This window comes from Clarias gariepinus, chromosome 24 (assembly GCF_024256425.1).
Source record: "Clarias gariepinus isolate MV-2021 ecotype Netherlands chromosome 24, CGAR_prim_01v2, whole genome shotgun sequence".
NCBI classification, from domain to species: domain Eukaryota; kingdom Metazoa; phylum Chordata; class Actinopteri; order Siluriformes; family Clariidae; genus Clarias; species Clarias gariepinus.
The window spans coordinates 6,251,913-6,278,903 of record NC_071123.1 but is presented as its reverse complement, the minus strand read 5'-3'; the positions used below and the strand labels follow the sequence as shown (position 1 = coordinate 6,278,903).

At 37.8% G+C, this 26,991-nt stretch overlaps 1 protein-coding gene across 2 annotated transcripts in view; it reads left to right on the top strand.

Annotated features, from left to right (window-relative positions):
* Window positions 1–215: 215 nt before the first annotated feature.
* Window positions 216–26,991, top strand: part of abl1 (c-abl oncogene 1, non-receptor tyrosine kinase) — a 41,748-nt gene continuing 14,972 nt past the window's right edge. The window contains exons 1-2 of one of the 2 annotated variants that reach the window (XM_053485305.1): window positions 216–1,695; window positions 25,453–25,617. In XM_053485305.1, the coding sequence (XP_053341280.1) occupies window positions 1,560–1,695; window positions 25,453–25,617 (301 nt within the window). In that variant the 5' untranslated portion in view covers window positions 216–1,559. Of the gene's footprint in view, window positions 1,696–19,728; window positions 20,307–25,452; window positions 25,618–26,991 lie in introns of those variants that run through there. The other variant, XM_053485306.1, reaches the window with a different exon arrangement.

Below are 26,991 nucleotides of genomic sequence, written 5' to 3'. Positions count from 1 at the left end.
TATATATATATATATATATATATACACATAAATAAATATTCAACATTTAACCCATACGTATATTCAACATATTAAATAAAATAAAAATAAAAATAGGGGGGAGGGGGAGGGGAAGAAAACCAGAAAGACAAGAAAGTTTTGTTGGCGGAAGTAACAGACGTCATGACGTCAGACGCAATCCTGCTCAGGACCCCGCCCACCTTGCGTATGGAAATATGGCGGCCCCTGCGTCGACGACTACTCGATAGACATTTATACTCCTTAAAACTTCTTTCCACACTCAAAAACACCGAAAGCCGTCAGGGGTGTCCGTACCGGGGGTGTGTGTCTGACTGTCGCGGATAGGGGTTTATTTTACACAAACAGCCTGACAGCGCTCGGACAAGCGCGAATAAAGTCAGGGTGAGTGTCGGAGCTGAAGTGCCTGAGGTGCGGGTGTAACGTTATCTGGAGCCCGGGAGGGAGAGAGAGGGAGAGCGCGAGAAAGGGAGAGCGCGAGAGCCTCTGCACGCGGAAGTCCAGGAGAGGAGTCTGGCAGCACGCGCAGTGTGTTTGAGTTCGCGATGAGTTCACGCGGTGGCTTTTTAACGGCTTAGTGCTCACGAGTTGTTTGAAAAACTTGCCAACTTGAGTTAACCTGTTGTTGACTAGCTGACTAGCGGGTGAAGCTGGGGCTAAGTGCAGACCTGTTAGCTAGGCGATGCTAAAAGTGAGCCCTTTAACAAGAAAGAGTTTCCAGGTGAGTACTGATTTATTGTCAGGGTCTGTTACACTGCACATCAGCAGGACTTTAATGCTACAGCAGGAAGGCTGTGTGTGAAATATGGATTTACAGCTTGCACAGATATTTCAGAGTAACTACAACAATAACAACAACACTATGACATGCACTAATATTAAGTGTAAACTGATCACATTCCCTTAATTTTTTTTATCATCACCCTTTTGATCATGTATTTATTTTAATGTTTAAATGCCAATGAAAAAATCCATCTATACATTTTTAAAATATATGCAATTTTTCAGTACATTTGGTACTGACATTATCCAAATCATCGCTTTAATATTCTATATTATTAACTGTATACGTTCTCAGGATAAATATTTAAGTTAATAATAATAATAGTAATAATACTACTAATAATGGTTCTCCATCAGGTCCTCATATGTGCCTCAGACTTTGAATGCTTTAGTTACGTTGTGCTCTTTTTAATCGGTTTTTAAAAATGCAGAGATTATCGTTTCTGATCACAGAATGTAGCTTTGCGTCCGAATTCCACAATTCATTCATGTACGATCTACTTCCTTGGTAACGTGTAAGAATTCAGCGCCTCTCAGCGGCTACCCAATTCATGACACACATAACGAATTCGGCGGAGATCTGGGTCGGGTTTGGCGGACAGGGAAAAGCGTCACGGTTTAGGATTTGGGATTTCGAGGTCACGCTGACCGAGAGAGCGTGCACCTTCTTGCACACGAGTCTGTTTCCATCAAAAAGCTCCCGTGATCGTAACCGTGATCGGTTGTGATTCCGGGCTCCGGCCTGGCACCCTGCCCTTATGGGGCAGCAGCCAGGGAAATTTGTTGGCGACCAACGGAGGCCGAGTCTGCCTGCTCTGAACTTCATGAAGAGCGGAGGGAAGAGGGACTCATCGCGCCATGGAACTCAACCCTGCAACGTGTTTGCAGTTCACGGTAAGGAAGTTAAAGTTGAAGTTCCTGATTTTTGTTTCCTTTTTGCCATATTTTTGGACAGGAAAATAGGAAGTCAGGGCTCAAAGCATCACTCTTGCATCATGTTCACAGAATAAATTTTGTGTTTATTGCCAAATTGGAGGCCTAGCAGTAAAACATGTAACTTTTGATAAGGATAAGGATACATTGATGGCTTGTTTAAAGGGATATTATCTCTGATGATGATGATTTTGATTTGATTATGAAGTCAGACATTTTTCTGCTTTTAAAAAAAAAAAAAGTATAACGAGCTGTGCACTGACAGCACATTCTGAGGTGGGGTTTATCATTATCATCATTATTATTCTATAACCAACAGTTTATTATTTTTTTTATATAGTCATAAATGTCGTATTATTAAACAAGTTGGTTCATGTTAGCGCTTAGGTTTTAGCAGTTATAAAAATTGTTGGTGGCGGCACGGTGGCTTAGTGGTTCACACCTCCAGGGTGTGGGTTTGTTCCCGCCTTGGGTATCTTGGGTATCCCGCCTCCAGTTTCCTCCCACAGTCCAAAGACATGCAGGTTAAACTAGGTGACATTTCCAAATTTCCCCTAATGTGTGATGTACAGTTGGGCATTGATCTGGCTCCCTGACCCCTTAAGTAATTGCCACAGAAATGATGGATATACCTTCAGGATGGGGAGTATCTGTCGCTTGATGCGCGATGGCACTTGGATGGACCAAAATACCAGGGGAAAAATTTTTTTTTTGACAAAAATTGTAAGACAAAGTACCAGTATCTTTTAGCTTAAAAAAATGAATCTAACTGTGTTTTGTGGGTTTTTTATTAGCTGGTTCAGTATACTGCATACTTTGTACCAATCAGATTTGCGAATTCTTTATATGTAAAGGGGTAAATGTTGCTAGAAAACTGTGGTTTGGTGAGGATGGGGAAAAGGAAACCTCTGTGATTAAGCTAAACATACCGATGGCATTCATGTCAGTGAGGATAAACAGTGCGACCCGATCACTGAAGAGCTCAGACTCGTTCCCCAGACCGTCTTTACATCCTGCTCTCAGCTGTCCATCCGCAGTTTGCTATGACGCGCAGTTGATAACAGGGTCAGTGCTGACACCTCTGTTTTGTTCAGGACGTACGCCGAGCGCGGCTGTCCTCAGCAGTTCCTTCCCATAACATGCTCATTGTCACGGCAGGCAGAAAGATGTCAGATCTGCGGATCCGCTCTTGCGCAACCCGAGGCTGACAACTCGCAGGCGGGTTGGCAAACACACACACACAAGCACACAGAGACAAAAAATTATAAAACCCTCCTGCCAGCTGCCAGTAAGCTGAGACCGAGCGGCCTGTCCTGTAAAGTAGGCAGGAGGGTCAACAGGGTTATTCAGGCTGTCGTTCAGGGCCGTTTATGAATCGTTTCAGCTCTTTTGTTAGGAGTCCCAAACGCTCGCTAAAGACAGCGCCGTTTCAGTATTCGCTGAAGTGGTGTTATAGAGGCTTCTCCTGGCGGGAGCTGTCTCTCACCAAGCAGGTTTGAACGACACACATTCTCTGTTCAGCGAAACACTCGTATAAAGAAAGCTTCATTTACAAGTCAAAGCTGTACAGTAAGATTACCTGCATGTGTGTAAACACTCTGGAAGCTTTTATGAAAAAAAGGTCTCTGAGTGTGCATTTGTATACATTATTTGTGATTGTGTAAAAATATATTATTCTCTTTTATTTTTTTATCATAAACTTTTACGTAAACATTTCATTTGTATCAGCTATAACAAACATTTTGAGTAAAGAAAAATAAATAAATAAACACAACAGGCTACATCGCTTTTTAAATCATGCTGCAAGATGGATAGATAGATACTTTGTGTTTTTTTGTAATAGAAAGGATATAGACAGGTAGTCTCAGTTATAAATCGTCAGTCGTGAAGACAATGGTAAAAAAAAATATATATATATATTTGTAGTATTTGTATTGTAAAAAAAACTACACAAGAAAAGAAATGTTGCTCTCTTGGTTTGCCAAAAATCTATTTAATTTTAAAAAAAAAGGTCAAATAGAATAAAACACTCTTGCCAAAATCTAATTCTTACATTCTTCTTGTTTTTTTTTTTTTTCAATTTATGCGATCCTTCATAATCTCTCAAGTAAAGTAGGCTTTTATTGTTATTTCAACTATATACAGTTCAGAACACAGTGAAACGAAACAGCTATCCTCCTGAACCAAGGTGCTAAATACAAACCAGATAAATGAACAAAAACTAGTTAACAAAGACACCTAATAAACTTTCTAGCTGAAACAAAACATATTAACACCATAAATTAACTTAAAAAAAAACCTAAGTACTGATCTCTAAAGTGTTCACACATTGACAGGCTGTCCAGTGTCCTGTGTGTGTAGGAACAAATTATCTCCCGGGTTTGTTTAGAATTGAAAACTAAGGAAAAAATCAATTAAGATTTTTATTAAATTGTGTACTTGTAGAATCGCAATACAAATTGAATCGGTACCTGGGTATCCTGATAATATTGAATCGAATGTTCCCTCGTGAGTACCATCCCTACTAGTTACCAGGTTAAATTTTAAGTTAACCAAAGTATAGTTATCTTCTGGATGCTAGAGCTGTGTGATTTGAAATCGTTTTCTTGATTCGGGTTAACAGATTCGGTTGGTCAGTTTCTGATGCGAGATCATTTTCTTAGAAAACACCACACCTGCTTACATCTGCATTTTTCATCCTAGAGTTTAATGGTGGCTGGTGCAGTACTGCCACCTACTGGACTGGAGCGTGGAGAGGGAGATCAATCTGCAAAAAAAAAAAAGATTAGCATTTTATCTGAGACATGACGTTTAAATCAACAACAATGCAAATTACGCAGCATTTGGATATTTATTAATTTCCGTTTTATTTTATATTTCCAAACATATAACAGAAATAAAGTTGCTTGAGACAAATCGGACAGTAAACATTAGTGCCATTAAATCGAATCGAAGATCACAACAGCCAAAAAATCAATTTGGATTGATTCCCAGCTCTACTGGGCACAAAAAGTTGCTCAGGATAGTAATTTATTCACCACTGATCAAAGTTCTCTTCATAAAACTTTAATATATCTGAATTGTTCATAATAGTTACGAAGAGTTTACAGTTAGTTTGATGGGTTTGACATGTGAATGTCCAATGCAGTTCTGCCCGCAGGAGCAACCGTGGATCGAAGAATATATTGTCTATAAAAATGGTTGTTAAGGGATACAAGCAAGTGGTCTGGGGTCCAGAATTACCCTGGCAGATCAGCCATAACATTAAAAATGACTGACGTGTAAAGTGAATAACATTGATTATCTCATTTCAGAAAAAGTTAGGTTTTCTACTTTTTTTTCCTGCTTGATCGATCTTCCACTCTACGCTCCAGTCGAGTAGGTGGCAGTACTGCACCGACCACCAATAAACTCAAAATGCAGATGTATGAGGTTTGTATTTTCTGCGAAATGTGTGATATTTTTTAAGCAAACAATCCTGAAACAGAAACTGACCAATCGAGTCTGTTAACCGAATCAACCGACAAAACTTAAACATTTTTAAAATCTAGCATCCAGAAGATAACTACACTTTGGTGTTTGAACAAAGTCAGCATTTTGTGTGTATGCTTAAAATAAACCCCGTAATCACGAGGGAATACGGTACGATATTATCAGGATACCCAGGTACCGATTTGATCTGTCAGTGGTATGGAGCTTGGTGTGAAATGGTTCGATCTACTGTGTCACAAATTGATGAAAAGGTTTATCCTCGCTATGATAGAAAGGTGAATAAAGACAAAGTGCATTACCGCGTGCTGTATATAAGACTGCATAGCTTTAGACCGGTCAGAGTGCCCATGCTGACCCCACGTACACCACCGAGAGCACCTACACAGGGCGCGTGAGCATCAGAACTAGACCGTAGTGCGATGGAAGAAGATGGTCTGGTTTAATGAATCACGATTTCTTGAACATCTTGTGGACAGATGAGTGTGTGTGTGTGTGTGTGTGTGTGTGTGCGTGCGCGTGTGTCTGCAGAGATTGCTTGGAGAAGAAATAGTGCCAGCGTGCACTATTGAAGGGGGCAGTCTGATGCTCTAAGCAGTGTTTTGACACATACAGTGCTGTGAAAAAAAAATTGTCCCCATCCTGATTTTTTTTTTGTTGCAAATTTGTCACTCCTAATTTATTCAGATCATCAAACTAATTTTATTTTGACATGTCAAGAAACCCGAGTAAATACAAAATGCAATTTTTAAATGATGATTTCCTTCATTAAAGGGGAAAAAAGTCACTCATACCTACCTGGCCCTATGTGAAGAAGTAATTGCTCCCGCTTGCTAAACTTTAATTGTTAACCACATGATTTTTTTTTCCTTTTGAAAAGCTGAGGTGAATTTTCCTTGCCATACCCAGGCCTGATTACTGCCACACCTGTTGAATAAAAAAAAAAACTTAAATAGGCCCTGTCTGAAGGTGAAATTGAAGCACTCTTAAAAGATCTCAAAAAACGTCATGCCGCGATCTAAAGAAATTTAAGAATTTGTATCCGATCGAGATGCCGTGGCATGACCTTAAACAGGCCGTTTATGCTTGAACCCCCTCCAGTGTGGCTGATTTAAAACAGTTCTGCAAGAAAGAGCGGGCTAAAGTTCCTTCACAGTGATGTGAAGGATTTAGATATACAGGTAGTCACGGATCTATATTCCGGGAGCATTCATAAGCCTGATTTGTTCCTAAGTCAGACAAAGTAAGTCTTATGCGCCTTTGACACGAATATACAATAATAAAGCATATCAATCCACTTGAATAAATCTGTCTCCTTTCCCCACACTGCCGTCATGTGGCCAAAAACCATAATGGCGCCTAATGAAATGCATTTCACACAAATTACATGACAGGTATTTTCTATCATCGTGCTCTCAGACTGATACATTAAAACCAGTGAGGCCGACTCATTTCTTCTGCACCCAGCCCCCCCCCACACACACACAGTATACCAGGCTTTGGACATTTTATACATTCTTTTACATACTAAAAATATTGTATAGAATTGTAAATATATGTGTCTGGTGCACTGCAGTGTCTATTTCTTGTACAATACACGTGAGCTACTTCCGTGATTGAAACGGAAGTAGAACTGCAGTCCGTTCGTATCTGCGGAATGTTTGTAAGTCAGGGAATACCTGTAGTTATCACAAAAGCTTGATTGCAGTTGTTTGCAGCTAAGGATTTCCCAACCAGTTATAAAGTTTAGGAGCAATTATCTTTTTTATTTTTTACTTTGGGTCAGGCAAGTTTGGACAGCTTCCCCCCCCATAATAAATAAAATCATCGTTTAAAGACTATATATATTTCTTTTTTATTATTATTATTATTTACTCTGGTTATCTTAGTTTAAGAAAATTTGACACAAATGAACGTATGCAGTGGCCTGTTTCAGCACCCTGCTGCACTAAATTGGTTCAAAGAACGCAATAAAGAGTTTGACCAGATCTCATTCTGATTGTATGTACAGTATTTTCTGGACAAACTAGTTCCATCCATGGAACCTCCGCCTTACGACTTACAGGTTTTATTAAATGATCTGCTGCTGGTATCTACATACCTATCTGATTATTTATAAGTAATAAGGAAATGACTGACTAGTAAACCCTGAGGATACATTACTCTTTATTTACTACTGTACATGTGCTTAGTACATAGTAGGGCTGGGCAGTGAGAGGATGTATTTGAATGACTTTGATGGAACCAGTGCTGAACCATGACAGCGAAATAGCATGAAAACAAGATGGTTATCACGCCAGTGGAATGCCAAATATACACCAGTGCCGAACATACAGTATACCGAGCCTTGACTTCAAAACGTTCTGAAACAAAGCCCGCAGACGAACCGCAAGATTAAAAAAAAAAAAAAAACATGACGTAACGATGCTTTTAATCCTGGTTTTCATTGTTTATATACAAAACCTAGAAGAATATTTTTATCAGAAAGTGGAAAAGTTTGCTTCAGTGGAAATCTCCTCAGGTAAAAGATATAATATAATGTGTGTTCATCATTGGTGTCACCTTGAGTAAAATATGCACAGTGCAACATTAAAACTACAGTTTTCAAGTGATGACTTGCAGGGTTGTTTGTAGGTCTGAGCGATAGAAGCATTCACTCAGGGCTCCAGTGCCACCAGGGGGCCTCGTTGGAATTCTGGATTTATTTATTCCTGTTTGAATTTATTCACTTATTTACTTTTAGCCAGTGTATTTATTTGATATCAAGATACTACACAAAGTATTGATTCAAGACAGGGTCAAAGTGATAACTCTCAGTCTGTACTTCCTAATAGTCATTTATATTTTGCAATGTTCAATATTAAGTTTCAGACTTTTTTGTGTTTGGCTGGTTTGTTTTAATGCTTTGTGTCAGCTTTATACCCGGGTTCCTCTCTAGGCCAACAGTTGTTCTGAACATGTATGGACTGTGGTGGAGTGGACCTTGTCGTGTGGGGTTATTCTTTGCTTTTTTTTTTTCTTTCTCTTCAGTCACCCATTTTCTTTTCTTCTTTTTGGCTGGAACTCTTGGAATCTGCACAGTCTAGACGCCAAACTCTCACCCCATGATTCCTAAGGGTCTCGAATACATGGGTTTGTTTTCAGCTAAAGGAATTGCGATGCAGGCGCCTCGGCCTGGTAATTTGCTGTTGAGCTTTTGAGAGACTCTCTGCGTTGTCCAGCTTGTACCGCTTGCGCTGGTGTGTGTGTGCGTGGGTTCCTCTCACAGAGGAGTGGGGCAATGAAATGAAACCAATGTGTAATCATTGAGAATTTTATTTTCTGAACTTTTTGTGGAACCCCTGTAGATCTGGGATGGTCCTCAGCACAAGTTATTCTGATTAAATTGCTTTATTGTATTTTTATCATAAATTATTTTCTATTTGTTAAATTATTTAAAAAAACGCGTATTTATTAGAATTATATATCACAATTCATTTGTATGGTGATATATATTTTACTTTTTTTTTTAATATTATTATTATTTTCAGTTTGCAAGTGGTTTAAAATGTTGCAGTTCTTCTATAGTCCTGCAGGTGGTGCACTTTAAACATCCTGTGTGTAGGAGCAAATATTCCTTTGTGATTCCCATCCCTAATATTTATTCATGCTTATTCACTGACTGTTTTTTATTTAACATTTAACATTTATTTAACATGTTTTATTTTTCTAAAGATAATCTCACACACATGCTACAGATGCAGTTGTTGCAACATTGAGATAGGTTTCCTATGTGCAAAAAAAGAGCTTTATATGCTTTTTCCACTATTATATGTCAACTAGGACCTGAACAAGGTAATTTGATTTTTCCCCCCTTTTGTGACCTCACAGAAGGAGAACTCTCTTCCCTGGTACCAGACACTATCAGAAACGCTTGCTTTATGAAAGCAAAAGTTTCTAAGACTTGACATTCTTGATAAAGAAATTTGGGACCTTTTTAAAAGTACATACACTTTTATTTTAATGCAATTAAACAGTGAAGCATTTACTGTCCTAGACTGTACTGTCTAAAGGAATAAAAACAAGACTAGAGCAAACACTGATTTTAAAACTGTAGTATTTAGTTCCTGGAAATATTTTTTTAACCTGATGTGAACCTAAGAAATGGTTCACTGGGGTTTCTATTAAAACTTGATATCTATGGTTTGAGGAAAATAATACACATCAACCCCAGTGATGACAAACATTGGAATGTCTTACTAACCCTGTTTAACAGAGACATTCTGGTGTTTCTAGGGCCAGTAAGAGGGATTGGTGTGTGTGTGTGTGTGTGTGTGTGTGTGTGCGCAGAAGTGCAGAGCTCAAATAATACAGCCTGTTTTGAAGGCAGAGTTAAACATGGGGCAAGCCACAGCAGTGGAGTCAGGAATGTGACCTCCTGTGCATTCCTCTCAAGTGTCTCTCTCTCTCTCTCTTGCATTTTTTTATTGCTATCTTTCTTGCTTTGTTGTTCCATCTCTCTTTCTTTGATGCTGGCTCATCAAGAAGGGTCGTTGTATATTAACATTTCCTTGAAGAGCAGATGTGGGCATCTTATTTGTTTGTTTGCTTTGTTTTCATTCTTTTATACAGATAAATATTTCTCCAGGGTTAATTAGGTATCATTTGTTTATAAACAGTGTCTTTTGATAAGGGGAAAAAATATCGAACCGGGACTATCCTGATACGATATTATCACGATACTTTGATGACTTGTATATAGCGATGTCAGCATCATGATGTCCCGATGCAAGCATTTATTTTCTTCAGATTTTCTTATAATTCTAAACAATATTTGCTCCTACACACTGCCATTTAGAGCGCATCACCTGCAGGAAATCAAGAAAAAAAATAATGGTTTTGGAGTCCTGGTTTGACTTGAACACCTCGTAAAACATATATAAAGGTATATCTAAATAAATAGAAGGCTTTTGAGTAGAAATGCTGCAATAAGCAGGTGTCATTCAAAGCTCTGTAGCTATCGAATATTTTCGATAATCGAGTATTCTACGAAAAATTTAATCGAGTATTCGGAAAAAACATTCTTTTGCCTAATTAAACAGAAATGTAAAATATATAAGAGAAGCAATGATTTATTTGTTTTCTTTTTAGAAAAATCAACTTTTATTTTTTAAATGCATACAGCATTTTATCAAAAATAAACATTGTCATTATTCACAATACTAAGAATAGCTTAAAGTTGACTGAGATGAATTAAGTGCATTACAGAGCCATACATTATTTTAAAGCCTTTTCTCAGGCGCAAAAGCTAAAAAAAAAGGTATTTCAAATGACTAAGTATCAAAAAACTAAGACAAACATTAAGATAAATAATTATACAAAAACACTACGTTGTGCAACTTAGCTTTCAAAACTAAAAGCTTCTAAATTAACAGCTCAGACATATTATAAGCCTTTACTGACAATTTCTGTTGTTTTCTCTTGTTGGTTTCTTCTTCTCTTGGCTTGCTGATATTTTTATCGCTTCTTTCCATTTTGCAACTCTCGATCAAATCAATACACCGCTAACGGTTTGCATCTTCTTCCGCTTTTTGGGTGACGTATGCGCTTCTTCTTTGTCTCTGTTTACTGGCGGCTTACATACGGAGGCGCGCTGTGTCACGCCAAACAAATGATTGCGCAAAAACATATTGCAAGCTTTTAAAATTAATCAAAAGAAGCTTCGAGGCAGAAGATTTTGCCTCGAACATGTTTTTGTAATCAAATTACTCGAATTACTTCTAGGCTTAAGTTTTCAGGGACAGTGTTTTAAAATAATTAGTTTTTTTAAATAAGTCTTTAAACATCCCAGTCTGTACAACTAGTTCAATAATATGCAACACTAATTGTTTCTGACTCTCGGAGTAAGTAAGTAGGATGACTATTTATTATAATAATTGTTTAAAATATATCATTGTCTAATATGATAATTGTCTGGGCAGACGGAAATTTAACTTATTTTTGAGATGGAACGTGATCCCAAGAACCTACATGATACCTACAGAGAAGTAAGAAGATGTGAGCTTTATGATATTGAGCTGCTTCTCTGCAAACGGTGTTGGAAAGGAACCACAAATGGAGCAACGTCCAAGAACGTATTAGTGAAGGTCTCGGAGGTCTCATCAAGACCAGAACTCCCAACATGAAGCCAAAATTTCCCAATGAGACCATTTGGAGTTCATTTTGCCAATCATGACTCAAGTCCTGAATTTACACAGAAGACTTATGGGGGGTTTCGAAATTGTGAGTCCCATCACAACAGAGACCCTTGTAAATTTTAGTCCTAGTCCTGGCTCATTATTTCTCCAGGTTTGCCACAGCACATTTCTCAAAAGTGTAGCTTTCTGTTCCGCTCTTCTAAACGAACCCATCCAATGGGTTTATGATGAAAGCACTTCTAGGATGCTTCTGTAGGCAGGTCAACCCATCGAAAGATCGGGTGAAACTTTCCTCATGAGTGTTGATTTCAGGCCAGAAGTTTTTATTTCTCGTTTTGTCTGAAATCAATTAAGATCTTGTAATTCTGAAATGTTGGATATTGTTATTTATTAAGCAGTGTATAATTTTTTTTTCCTCCCCCCCCAAACTATTAAAAAGAACCTCGTGATAACCCTTGTGCTAATCCTGATGATCACATTCGCACCAAGTGTTTTAAACCGACTGTTTAAACATGACGACCGTCCTCCGAAAGGATGTTTGGAATTACAGATTCGGCAATGGAATGATGAAAAACATCCCAGCTTTGCCTCCTGCATTTCCAATGCGTCTCCCCAGCACAGTGTGTTGTAAGCAGAGTCGCCAGGCTTCAGCTGGATTTATTTAACTCTAATGCACTCGAAGAATATGAGAGAAAGAGAGAGAGCGCTCAAAGCTGTAGTTATTATGCATTTCTCTGCTCCTCTGGCCTCTGCTGTCTTTGCCAACACAACATCTGTAGGACATCTCAGCATTGTCCTGCACGCATAAAGCGTCCCATTGCCTCTTTTCGGTCATCATTTAAGTTCTAGGTTGTAAAAGGACACATGGTGTGTTGCTTTACAACCTAAAATTTTAAACAATGAACGATTATTCAATTATATCATTTTATACGGGTCAAGTGCTTTGTAGTTCCATTAGCATTTGGCCTTGAGCTTGTTTTTTTATTTTTATGTTTATGGAAATGGATCCTGTATTTATTAGCCATGTCATTTGGAGATTGAAATGCGTGTCTGCAATACTCCCAAAACATCATAGTTGGAAAAACACTTTGGTTAACTGGTTTGCTTTTGATTAAAGTAGTTTACGTAAGAGGAACATTTTATCTATTTATACATACGTAAATGCATGTGTGTATGTACAGATGTATGTATAGAATCATGGATTTTATGCTGCTGCTGCTGCTGCTGTTGTTGTTGTTTATCAATATTATAAACTGACAAGTAGCCAGAAGAAAAATTTTGATAACTATGGAACAACATGAATCCTGAGAAACTTTTCCTTTAATTTGTCACCCAAACATGAGGGTGTCGCCTTCTGTATTGTACTTGAGAAAAATGTCTAATGTAATCCCTGCACAGTTTAGAAAAGTGGAACCTCGGATTACGAGTAACGCGGTTTAGGAGTGTTCCGGAAGACGAGCAAATATTTTTTAATAACTTTTTACTTAAAAACGAGCGTTGTCGTGGTTTATGATATCATGTATAATGCATGCGCTTCTTGTTTTGACATCAAGCGTCGCGTCATCACAACTGAGCCAACGTTACCGGCGGGTATTCATCTCCCCTGCTGGGTCTTAGTGCTCGTCTCTCACTGGTATAATCAATCAGTGTGTGTGTTTGTGTGTTTCTTTCTCTTGCGCTGCAGAGCGTGTGTGTTGTGTGTACGCGCATAATTTGACACCGCCGGTTCTCACACACACACACACACACACACACACACACACACACCCATGCTCTCTTTCTCTCTCGCCTTTACTTTGTGGCAGTGTTTGAGTGTGTTTGTTGTGTGTGTTTTTCTTTCTCTTGCACTGATGAGTGTGTGTGTGTTGTGTGTGCGCGCATAATTGGACTCCGCGCCTGTTCAAACACACAAATGCTTTTTTTCTCTCTCACCTTTACTGTGTGTCAGTTTTTGAGTGTTTGTGTTGTGTAATTTGACACCGTGCCGGTTCACTCTCTCTCTCTCTCGCCTTTAATGTGTTTGTGTGTCAAATTACGCTCGCGCACACACATGACACACATTCAGCAGCGCAGGAGAGAGAAAAACACACACACACACACAGCGCCTGTGCGCATAATTGGAAACACTTATTGGTCGGGATTTATTTTTAAGGACTTTTTTTAAGGTAACATGCAGGTTATTTGGTTTTATTTTTACTTTATATTTTGTTTTATTTATTTTTATGTATTTGTTTTTTTGGGCTGTGGAACGAATAATTTAAATTTTAATTATTTCTTATGGGAAAATGTGATTTGATTTACGAGTGTTTTTGAATACGCACCAGCTTCCGGAACGAATTATGCTCGTAATCCGAGGTTCCACTGTATATTGAATGTGAGTGAGAGGGTGTGGGAGTGCGGAAGAAATGAGTTGGCCTTACCGGCTTCAATGAATTCATCACAGAGGACGATGATATAAAATGTCTGTCCTATAAAGCTGTCCCGATGGTGAATAATCCTAATTTTGGAAAATCCTCAACAAAACAGTTCAATACACAGACCAATACAGTTGGAAACAGCTCTGAGGAACATTTTATCTATTTATTAAAGACGTAGACACAACACTGTTACATTTTACATTGGTTTACATTGTGATTTATTTCCTTTTGGCCAGTGTGGGGAAAGGGGACAGATTTTGTCAAGTGGATTGGTATGCTTCACATTGTACATTTGTGTTTAAGGTGTAAAAGACTCACTTTGTCAGACTTAAGAACAAATCCGACCTACGAACGTGCTCCCGGGACGGCAACTTGTTTGTAAGTAGGGGACTACCTGTAAAAACTACTCTATATATCTCTATATGTAAGCTAGTTTTACTACTAGTGCCTGGGTACCATCAAATTAAAAAGTTTTCTCAGTACCCCAGAGACATGTCTCTCTTGAACTCCTTTAATGGCTTTCTTTTAAAAGGAAGTTACAGGAACTTGCATGGGATTTATTGCCACATCCCCCGAACAGTCCTGACCTTGCTCAAGGCTATTTCCTCATGTTTGGGCCAATAAAGGAGTTCTTTGGAGGATATCGGATTTCTTTCAATAGAGGAATAAATTGTTTTTAGTCATTTTTACACATAACTATGTTCTGTTTTTATGCACAATTAAAGTCCCTTTTTGACTTGAACACACTACTTCTAAAGAAATAGTAAAAAATGACTAGCGCATTGATTTGTTTATCGAATATAAAAAAAAGCCACATAAAGGGACAAGGCTACTTTAGATCTAGAAATTACCGCCATAAACCATTTACTCAACTTGGTTTTTAGTTTTTCAAAGCCGTACTGGAGTTGAGATCATCCCGAATGTTAGCGTTCTCCGCTATCTTATCTGTCCTGTCTTTGTGTTACAATGTTTCTGGAAAAACGGTCCTGCGTGTTGGGCCCCGGCTCCGATACTGGCTTTATCTTTCCTCCCGATCCCACTCTTAATTTCTTCCATGTGACTGTGTTTGGTTTTGTCATGTCACCCACGCAGTGATTTTGAAAACAATAGCCTTCCAAGCTGCGCCAAAAGGATAAGAGATATTGGAAGAGATGAATATCCTGCATTGTTATGTAATTTCTTAAATTATGTCAGGGATGGATGGATCTAGTCTTTGCTTTTTTTTTTGATAGCATTTTAAAGTTAAGGTGTATAAGATTTCCATTGTTGATTTAGTGCCATGTACAAGTGTCGATATGATCAGTGGTGGAGAGTGTAATTGTGTATAAATGAGATATTTAGTAGTGGTTTAAAGAAAAAAAAAGATTGAGGGAAAACTACAAAGACAGCTGATCTGATTTGTTTGCCTGTTACAGAACAGTGGCAATAAAATGCGTGATTAATCTCTGGGGAATTTTACTTTAAATGGGGTTAATGAGTTTTGATTCCAGGAGAAGGAAGCTCGGTTAGAAAGGACCAATCATGCTTTAGGCAAGTTCAGCCTGAATAGTAAGTTTAGCCTTGTGCAGTAAGTTCTCTGAAAGTTTTAACATAGTACTAAGAGGTAGAAAAAAAGATACATCCTCAAGCTTTTACTTTACCGATGAACAAATAGATTAATACTTTTTCTACTTTGAAGTTGGCCAAAAAAATTCATACACAATTCAGGAAAATAAAAATAATATGATGTATATTATATTAACATAATATTAATAAAAATATCATATTATTATCACTATGATATCATATATCAATATATAACGTATAGCTGTAAATTTTGTATTAAAATATTTAGACAAGTTTTTCTTTTCCTGAAGTGTGTATAATTTTTTTTTCTCAGAATCTGTAAATATATATAATTATTTATTTATTTATTTATTTATTTCCTACTAATCTGACTCAGTGTTATGAATTCTCAACTCTTACACAATGAAGTTACTTTGGCCACCCTTGTTGGCTCCAAATCGATTAGCGCCCTTCATTTGTTACACATTGCACCATGCGACTTAAGATCTTGGCACTGAACAGGCTAATCCCTGGCCTGAAATGACCCAGATGCCCAGACGGAATTCTGAGAAGGAACCTCGGATAAACACTGTCACATAGCTTGGCTGGTTGCAGCGTCTCTGCTATTTGGGACTCGCCAGGCTTTTTTTTTTGTGTGTGTGTGTGTGTGTGTGTGAGCAGTGTTAATGTAATAGATGTGCAGGAAATGTGCACAAAACACTCGTGAATCATTATTAGGCCTCTTAAGGTGGTGTTTATTTATTATTTTTTTTTAAAACACAATAGTGTATAAAATATGGATCTTAAATTTGTTACAAAAATATGTCTCTTTGTACCAGTCAAAGGTTTGGACACGTTTTTCCTGATTTTTATTTATTTATACATTGTAAATCAGTGCTAAAGGCGTCCAAAATATGCGATAATCTCTTTTAATCAGTTGATATTGAGACGAGATTTTCATGAGGGACAGTTTCATTGTGGTGTTTGATGGGTTTTGCGAATGCACTTGACTTATAAGAACCGTTCCAAAACTTCAGATCTCTGTTTTTAAAAGCAGGATGTTTCGTCTTGCATGTGCTGTGTGTTTAAAATAAATAAATAAATAAATGTATGCAAGGCTACGTTTGTGTTAGCAAGCGAATGATGTCAGGCGTGCTGTGATGTCCCTGAGGCCTCCTGCACCTGGCTCATGTTTCCCCTCTCCATTAAACCGCAAAACTCTACTGACTTTTTAATTTAGCAGAAATGGGTCTGCATGAAAGAAAAAAAAAGAAATGAGTAAAAGTTTCCTTAAAGCGTGAGTATCTAGCTGTTAGTAGGTGTGCAGAAAGTTATTTGTACTTATTTACTCGTGCTCCAGGTTCTGGAAAAAGAAGAAGAAGAAGAAGAGAGCCAAAAAATAAAGGGATGGGAAGAAAAAAAAATAAAACAGAGGGAAGTGAAGGATGGGGGGGTGAAAGAGCATACCACGGCCGTCAGCTAACTGTTAACATACTGAGCGTAGCATTATATAAATCGTAATGAAGTGACTCTTGTGTGAGCTCATCACCAAACAATGTGCTTCATGTTTCTCCATTTGAAATCTCCTCCTCCTCTTCTTTCGGTCGGTTTACTAAACCTTGCGCTCAGAAAACCTAAAACTTAAAGGTTCTCAGGTGCTTTTTAAACATCCCCCTAATGCCCCCCATAATTAGCGTTCAAGCCCGGCGCTACATGTTTTGCATTCTTTTCGTGTGTGTGATTCTGATTAAAGGTATAAATCTGCATGCAAAACACTCTACTAATTACTAATGAAACCAGGGTCATTTAGTGCATCTAGTGCATCTATCTTTTTTTTTAGTTTAAATTGTTTCCAGAGTTTCATATTGTCGATGATACGAACCAGGTGTTTCGCAAGACCCTGAAGCAAAGTCCTTTTGTAAAAACGTTAATCCCTCGAACAAACGTTCTAAAAGCGAACAACAAAATCATATACGTTTTTTTTAAAAAATAACAAAAAGGAAAAAAAAATTATAAAGCGTGCATGCAGTTGAATTGATTAAATCAACACTTTTACTGTTTTTGTTAAACCGCTTAGGAACATTTGAAAGTGCCGTAGCTGGAGTGCCGAGGAAGTCCGCGTTGCAGACTAGGTGGTACGGCTCATTTCATACCTCAGCTCCGTTCTCATTCCCTTGGCCGGACTACAGACATTAACTTGTATCATTGTCATATTTTCTGTTGTTTTCGCTCCCACAAGACTGGAAATTCAAGAGAATGTCTTAGCAGGCCAACGCGGCTCTGGACTCCACGGCCGCCCAGGTTCCCGTCTGTCTGGAGACTCCAGTTGACTGGTATAGAGCACGATGATGACAGCTCCAGAAACATTAATACCTCTTTTCCACATGCTCATGGAGAAGGATAAGAGCATGGGAATGTATTTTAAGGAGGGTTAAGAACGAATCTTGCGTACATACTGTATGTTCGGAAATCAGATTATTATCTTATTGCTAGAAGTTGCGATTTATCACAAGTAACATATACAAGGTGCAATAGTCAGCAATTCATCTAAGGTTTTCCATAAAGTATACTGAATGTGACATGACCTACGGTATGGACTCGTGTTCCAGACAAAAGCCTCATTGTTTGTTTTAGACTAGCCGTGTGCGAGTGTGGTTTTGGTGACCAAGACTAATTTGGTGCTTTTGAATATTAAAGTAGAAGAAGAAAACCCCAGATCACAGTGGCTCAGAAACTAATAAGCATGTGTGACACAAAATACAAGTTTAAGTTATTGTGTTTAGTCTATATGAACAAGTTTGAGTTGTAAACTGAAGCAAGTCGGTGCGTACCGCCACCTGGTGTATCGGAGAGCGTAAACACGCAAGCGTACCCATGTGTGGAGAACTACAGGCCCAAACCCCAGCCACAGTTCCGGCCCCAAGCCTGGATAAAATGGGAGGGTTAGATCAGGAAGGGGCTCCAGTGTAAAAACCTGTGCCAAGTTCGGATTAGATGGTCCACTCTGGCGAAAATGAACAACAACCCTAGTACGCAGAACCAAAATAAAGTGAATGATACCCTGGGCAGTCTATAAATCAGTCGTGCCTAATATGAAAAAAAAAAAAAAAAAACCCTGAATGAACATCTCCTCTTCAGCAGAGGTAAGTTTTCGTCTTGTTTCCCTGTGACAGTCTTCATAAGATCCAGTTTCATCATGATGCTCGATGGCTTTTGCGAAAGCACCTGACACAACAGAGTTCTCGCAAGAACCATTCCAGAATGGCCGACCTTCCAGTCTTAAAATAACAACTGGCTGATGTTGTTGTTTTTGTTACTTAAAAAACCCTAATGCCATATGTGTCATTTCATAGTTTTGAAATTTCCAGTATTGTTCTAGAAAATGTCCCAAAAAAACGGCGAAGTGAAGAGGTGTCCAAACTTTTGCGCTGGTACAGTACACTCCATTAGAATTGGATAATGCTTATAAATGGATAATCTAATTTGATTTGTGTTGCACGCACATAAATGGAAAAGAAATTCATGACCAATACACGTTTCGCGTTTACTTCAGCTGAGTAATTTACATTCAGAGCACTGAACCATGCTGATTAAAGACTTTTATTTCATATTGTTCTCCTCGGGTAATTATCTCATCGACAAAAAATGACCACGCTTTGTTGGACTTGACAAATTCAATTAAAAAAAAAAAAATGTATCCAAAATAGTTGAGCACGAATATGACAATAGCGTTTTATATATATATATATATATATATATATATATAAACTGATTTGGTTAGACCATTGTAGGAAAACATACCACAGAAATTACAGTACATAGAGGTCATCGCTTTAGCTTGGCTCATGACAAACAAGCTGTGATCGTTCAACTACGCACAAATTGCAAAAAAAAAAATAATTTTTTTTCAATGCTTAGTCATTTTGGATTTTATTCCAGTTGTTTTGCTAGTTCTCAAGTCAAGCCCGTTGCTTAGTTAGCCTCGCTACTTAAACAAAACAAAACAAAAAAATAGAGTTACGCTTGCCAGGACATTTTACAGCACGCTGGACGCTTTTCTATTCTTCTGAGCTGTAAACATTTCGAGAAGTGAATCAGAAGGGGCTAAAAATCTTTTTGTTTCATGCGACAAAAGGCAGATTCCCGCTCTCTCACAGGCTGACTTATGGCCAGAGAGAGAGAGAGTGCCTCGCTGTCCCACTCTGTTGATGTGTGTGTTTGAAATTGTGTACATTTCCGTGTGTGTGTGTGTGTGTGTGTGTGTGTGTGTGTGTGTTTTGGGGGGAGGTGGGAGGATCCAGCCAGCTGATGTCATTCAGTTCAGCAGGCAGCGCCTGAAAGGGGCCCTTTGTTGGCAGAAAGCAGCTCCAGCGCTCGGCTTCTCCTGCTATCACTCTCCCAAGACGTCAGAATGGCACCATCGAGAGACAGAACCTCTTCATGACAAACTCTTAACGTTACTCTTTGATCGACTTTAAGAGGTTTTTTTCTGGTCTGGATGTTTTTTATCCCCAGTAAAAGTAATCAGGCAGAGCTGGAATGGAGAGAAAATGGAGCCTCTCACACTGGAAAGTCGGTAGAAGAAATCCATAAAAGTCGTAAAGTGGATGCAGCTGTGGAGTCGTGCGATGTGGAGCCCAGCTTTTACTTTGAAAAATTGATGTCTAAGGTTTTTTTGACTTTTTTGTTTTTGTTTTTTGTTCAGCTTTTGATGATTGATTTTTTAATTTATTTTTCGTTGTTATGGGTTTTGAAGTCAGAAGTCAGCTTTTGGATGAGCATTAACTAAGACGCTAAACTTGGCGGAAAAAAAAGGTCCTGAGACTTTTTTTCCCTTTCGAGCAGGATTGTACAAATCAAATGAAAATGTTGGAAATCTGTCTGAAATTGGTGGGATGCAAATCCAAGAAAGGCCTCTCTGCAAATTCCACCTATAACCTTCGAGGTAAGAATTTGAGATTGCGTGGGAGTAGCACAAGAAATTTAGCACGGCTTGGTTTAAAGTGTGTGTGTATGTATGGAGATATATATATATATATATATATATATATATATATATATATATATATATATATATATATAATGTGTGTGTATCTGTGTGTGGGTCTTCACGAAGAATCCGTTACGGACAAGCGTAGTCGAGGGAACTTGGGGTTGATGGTCTTTTGAAAATCATAGGTTTTGGCAAATCTCAAGGCCTCTGAGCCCTTCTATGCCTGGTTGCTTGGAAAGTGGAGGAGGGGGAAGAGAGAGAAGGAGAGAGCAAAGCCAGACACTCTGGCTCACAGCAAAGAATCGGGGGAGGTAAAAAAGTCAGGGAGGAGAGAATACTAGGAAATCTGACTCCAGCCTGATTGCCTGCATATGTTCAGTGTAAGCAAACATTCAATTGTGTATAGAAATTCACACTCCCTTGTGTATGTATAGGAAAAGGTGTTCTGCTTCGTGTTTACATGTGTGTATGTTGTCACGGGGTTTCTTCTTTAAAAAATGTAAAAAGAGGCAATAAAAAAAATGTGTGAGGGGGTGTTGAACTTTTCCTAAGATATTTAGCAATTGAGGAGTTTTTCTGGGAAGGTCATGCTTCATGTGTCCTGTTGTGTTGTTGCGCAAAAAAAAAAATCAAAGATGGAAAAAAAGTAAGTTGGATTAAGAAAGTGTAACAAAAACAAAATAAAAAGCCAAAGAATAATGAAACTTTAAATAAGTTCAAATAAAAACGTTGACAACTTTTTAAAAACCTTTTCCCCCCCAAAATCTTTTTTTTTCTTATCGCTTACGTACATACAGTTTATTTACCTTATTGCAGGCCTTATTTTTCTTCTTCTTTCTACTGGTGATGTTTTTTAGGGATTTTGCCAACTCTTTCTCCAGCCTACATCTATCTTTCCACCGCCATCCCGGTTTTTCTTTGTGAACGCTCCACTAACTTTGAATTCAGTGTTAAGATAAAGAAGCCAAGTGGTCAGCCGGCGCTTTAGAAGTTCCCAGCACAAATTACGCTTTTTACCCTGAGGGGGAAAATTAGCAAAGGAAAAGGAAAAAGAAACAACAACTTAAAGCTGTAGTATTTTTTAACAAATTAAGGGAATTCAAGGTTAGGTTTGAACAAAGGGGTGTTTAGGTCAAAATGGAACTTGTGATAAAATATCTAGAGAATGAGGGCGTAAAAACTGATTGACATTTACAGAAGATTTCAAGCACAGTACGATGAGATTCTTAACCGCAGTAAATGGTAAACATATTTGCCTGGTTTTAAAAGAAGGCCGGACGTCCGTGAATGACGATCCTGGCCCTGAATACTCAGCGAGAGGAACGTCTGATCTTTGAAAATCAACAGAAAACTTCAATCGTCATCTTGTAGGAGACGCGCATCTGTCTGTGGGAGCTGTACACACGATGATTTACACGTTACAGAAACCTGGCTGTTGCCGCATCCCCCTACGGTCCTGACATCGTTCCAAGCCATTTCCACATGTTTGGGGCATTAAAGGAGTTCCTGGCAGGCCAGCGTCTGAGAAGCGTCTGGTGTACTGAGAAAACGAGAAATCTTCCTTGATGGTGTCCAAGCAGTAGTGAAACACTGGAATGAGTGCATTAGTGTAGCAGGGGATTATTTAGAGACATAAAAAGAGTTTTTAAGTTTTCAAAAGTCCCAGTTTGACTTTTTATAATTTTTATAATTAAATTTGTCCCATCAAAATTGTTGTTATTTATTTTGCAAGATTTTTATTTATTTATCTATACTAAAGCCTCCAGGTCATGTCGAAGCCTCACATGGCTTTTACAGTCTAGTAAAAAAATATATATATATATTGTTTTTATTGATGTATATAAAGATCAATCATTTTGCTTAATAATCACAGCTATACAGTTTGGGTTGCTATAGGTTACTGTGGTACGGATGTTAAAACTTTTTGTCATTTTGGTTATGTGTTTGATGGTTTATTTCCAGATGAAATGACTAGTCTGTATGGTTATATCAACATCACTGGTTAAAAAGAAACTTTTTTTCTCCAGATTTTTCCAGATTCATATAAACTTTAACTCGAGAGAAAATCGAGTTCAGTTTTTTTGTTTTTTTTTAAACAGGAACTCAAATGACCAGATGTGCACTGACCCCAGATGTGTAATGTTCTTGCAGTAATGTGAGTCACCTCGAAAAATCTTAAAATAGTAATAGAATTTCTGAGCTGTTGGTCGAATTTGGCTCATGCTTTCCTGCCCATTTTCCACCGACTCAGACACGGAAGAAAGTCTGGTTCCAGTGAATGACCATGAAGCCAGCATTTAACCCTGAGACGTTCTCACAGGAAGTGCAGGAAGATGGAGGTCAAATCTTTTCATCCTCTGCTGTGAACAAGGCAAAGCTTAATGACCTATAAAGGGCTAGCAGAGGAAAAGGAAGCGTGACGAAGTAAAGATAAATAGTAGTCTAGATGTTGAGATGTGGCTGGAGTTTAACTTTGAAGTGGGCGGATGGAGATATTCTGTTGTAGGATTGTTAGAGCTGAAAAGAAAATTATAGATCATTTTTTCATTAAATTAGAGATGTTATTAAGTAATCCTTAATAAATTCATTGCCATTTAAGAATTTAACCGATTAAAAAGTATTAACCAATAAGGTTTGTTTTGTTTGTAGCGGTAACCTCGACAACATCCTTACTAGCCGGCTAATACAATGCTTTGTTAATAACTTAATTTGAAGACCCGGGTCTCACCAGTTTCTTCCAGGAACACCACCTCAGCCTGCTTACAATCTACTTCCTCTTCCACCTTTTTTATCTTCCATGGAAAGCTCAGTCACAAAACCGATCGCGTTCATTCCAAAACAGTTTCGGGAAACCGACCGTTAAACATCACGACCTGCCATATGTTCTTCATGAGTGCTTTACAGATGAGTCTGAGTTTTATATACTGAAAGAGCGAGAGAGTGCCCGAGCGAATCAATACTTCGCACGCGTTTAAATAAGATTTTACCCATTTTAAATAATGAGAAATGTTTTTTAACACATGGATTGTGCAGCTAGAACTTTTTAAATAAAACATAAGGCAGGAAATGTTGTCACTAGTTTAAATTTACATTTACAGCATTTGGTAGACACCCTTATCCAGGTCGACTTGCGTTTGATCTCATTATACATCTGAGCAGTTGAGGGTTAAGGGCCTTGCTCAAGGGCCCCACAGTGACAATTTGGGGTTTAAACCTGGGATCTTCTGATTATGGTCCAACGCCAACGTAGCCCCAAATTATTACTGACTTATCGATAATTTATTGTTAACGTTTCAGGATGTTACTTAAGAAAAACATGCTCTAGTGAAAATATCCACCTTTTTTAAATATTTTAATTTTTTTTACATTATTCAGCAAAACAACAGCAGTGCTACAGGTCTCTGGACAACAAGAATTTTGTTACACATTCCAAAGGCTATAAATGCATAAGAGCAGAGACAAAAATAAATGAAAATTATAAATCAAGTTTAGAAAGACATAGTCAATGGGTACCCTTAAGAAAGTTTCAGAGAGAGAACCAAATTCGCCAGAACACCTCAGATTTTTTCCAGTGGTAAAAGTGTGGTCACCTGACTCAACCACATATTGACCGAAGGTACCTGAGCAGTTGACCATAATAATAGTATACATTTTTATACAGAAATTCAGTACACAATGAATTTCTACATTTTTTATTACGTGTTAACAAAAGATAATCAAGACTGATTTTGTGGGACACAACCATGATTTGGCGATTACGATCACTATGTACAGTAATGTTTTGCTCTGAATATCTGCTCTAGTAATTTTTCGATCAAAAGCTTAGAATACACGACTTTAAATTATCAGTGCACAATATGCCGAGAGAGAAAACCCCTGAAACGAGATGCGCCGGTTGATCTGTGATTCAGGAATGATTTGCGCAGGTATTTTGCCATTAAATAACATTTTCAGGGAAGGAGATGTTTTGTGGGCGATGAAACGTTTATAAATAACCCAAGAGACTAACGAAAAAGTTTTCTAGCTGATGACATTTTTTGCGGTTGCTTAACAGCCACTGAACAGTTCCTGAGTACACGGTTAATAAGCTTATAATAACAATTGCATAAACGTAAAATGGTGGATTTTTTTTTATAGATTATTTACAGCAGGCTAAGCACCATTGCAGAATATTTTTCCTTGCTAAAAAAATTAAATGTTTGTTTATGTTGGTCCAATTGTTCACATTAGTTTCCTGTTAATCAAGTAAAAATTTGCCAGCTGGTTTGCATACATTTGGTTGACTCTAGTCTTAATATCTCGGTCGTGTCTAATCAAACAGTATTTGATCTCCGTTCTGAAGGGATACACAATGCTTGTGCTTCTCCAGACTTGCATGAGAAATATGTGAAATCTTTCCGCTCTCATCTTAAGGAACATTACATATTCCGTCATGAGCCGATTTAATAGCATATTTTTCAACACCCCTAAAAAAAACCGCAACAAAGGGTTACATGCTGCGCCTCCAATCCGACAAACTGGAGGAGGATTCACACTCTTCTCTGATGAGAGAGTATCCATCTCTTGTTTGTCTGGTTCTTGCCTCATAGCAACATCACAGCCAGTTCTTTGTCATTTGTTTATCTTCCACTATCGCTGCCTCATTTCCTTGCCAGACCTCTTTCTTATGTCTCATCGAACAAAACATGTTTTTCCAACATCACATGATGTGTCATTAAAGCTTTATGGAGTTATAAGATAAGAACAAAGAAGAGCCATGTAAAAATCATAAAGTTTCTCTGGTTAATTGACGTCAACAAGGGATTTCATCAACATTGCAATTTTATATCCAGATGTGACGGTTTATTAGGTTTTGATTATTAGAACGAAGCAGTGTGTATGTTGCGAAAGAGCCTTGAAAATGGATGTTTTGGGACAGCTAAGGTCACTAAAAGTTTTTTTTTTTTTTTTTTTTTTTTTTTTTAAATGAGGAAATTCTTCGTAGTTAGTCAGAGGAATAAATGAGATCGTGGTGATGCCTAAGAAAGCTGATTTAACGTTACAGGTTTTTTTTGTTTTTTTTCTTGCTATTCACTCTACACTTTCATTTTTATTACAGAAGCTCTTCAGCGACCGGATTTTGAGCCCTCTGGTCTGTCTGAGGCGGCACGCTGGAACTCCAAAGAGAACCTGTTGGCGGGACCCAGTGAAAATGACCCCAATCTGTTTGTAGCACTGTACGACTTTGTGGCGAGTGGTGACAACACGCTCAGCATCACTAAAGGTAAGTTAACGAGAGCTGTGCGATTTATTTGACAATACTGCTTAATTTATATTTTGACGCTTGATTTAATTAATGGAAGCGCACTTCGCACCATTGATTTGCAGAAAAATTGTTTATCAATGTGCAAATGTTCCAGTCTGAAATTGATGAATTCCTTAATAATAGGCCACAGTTTGTGTAGAAAATACAAACCGCTTCCATGTTCTGGAAATATTAGAATTTTTGAAAGTGTTTCTTTGAGTTTATGAACAGTTTGTTCAATGAAAAAAGAGGAAAAAAGAAAAAAATCACACACAACTCTGTTAATGCGTCTTTCATACTTTTAGTAGTTTTAATACTTTAAAAACTGTATAATAAACAGCTGTTTGAGACAAATCAGACAATAGTGTAATTAAAGCTGTAGTCTGATCTGAAGCAATTTTGAATGTATAAACTTTTACTTTCTTCAAAGGCGTCAATGCCAATTTTAGTCTTAGTTTGTGAAGTCTGTAATAGTTTGCACTTTTATGTTTTAAGGTACTTCAAAAAGTAAACTTATCAATTAACGCTTGTTCTACCTTTTATCACTTTATTCATTTAAACTAAAGACAGCACATAGGCTCGAAAGAGCAAAGCGTTTCTCCTTTGTTGTCTTTTGAAAAGCTTGTTATAGTAAAAGATTTCTACTTCAGTTTAACCCTTTGTAGGGCCCTCAGAGAAGGTACTAGGTAAGGGAATTACCAGGAACCAGACCATACAATATTATCACGATACCTGGGTGCAAATTCGATTTCTATGTTCTTTCACAATTTTATAAATATCCCAGTTCGACCTTACATTTTTCTGAAAGCACTTTGTAAATAATTGCTCCAACACACAGGATGCTGTGCCTTTTGCCAGTTTGTGAATGATATAGAGCTAGCTACTTACAGGATTATAAAAGACCGGCAACATTTTACCAACTAAAATGCCACCCTAGATAAATTTAAAAATAATTAATCAGCGCAGTCATCCCTCGAAATTTGCTGGGTTATGTTAGAGCACCTGGGAATTAGGAAAAAAAATTGGATGTGGTAAAAAAAAAAAAAAATGCCTATAAATAAAAATTTTAGAGTTTAAACATATATTTTATATACATAAAAAATTATATATTGGCATGTAAAAAGCTTTAAAAAATTGTGAAGGATATTTGCGGTTTTCACAAAATTTCTAGTTAGGTTCTAAGGAAAAGTTCACAGACAACAGCGAACTCTGAACCCGCGACTTCGCAGAGTTGAATGTACATGAATTGCCACACGTGTAACCAAATCGAATTTTTATCCCCTCTTTAGAAGTGGGAAATAATTTTTCTCCAAAAAATGCATATATAGAGAGAAATCTCAAACTTTAAGGCAT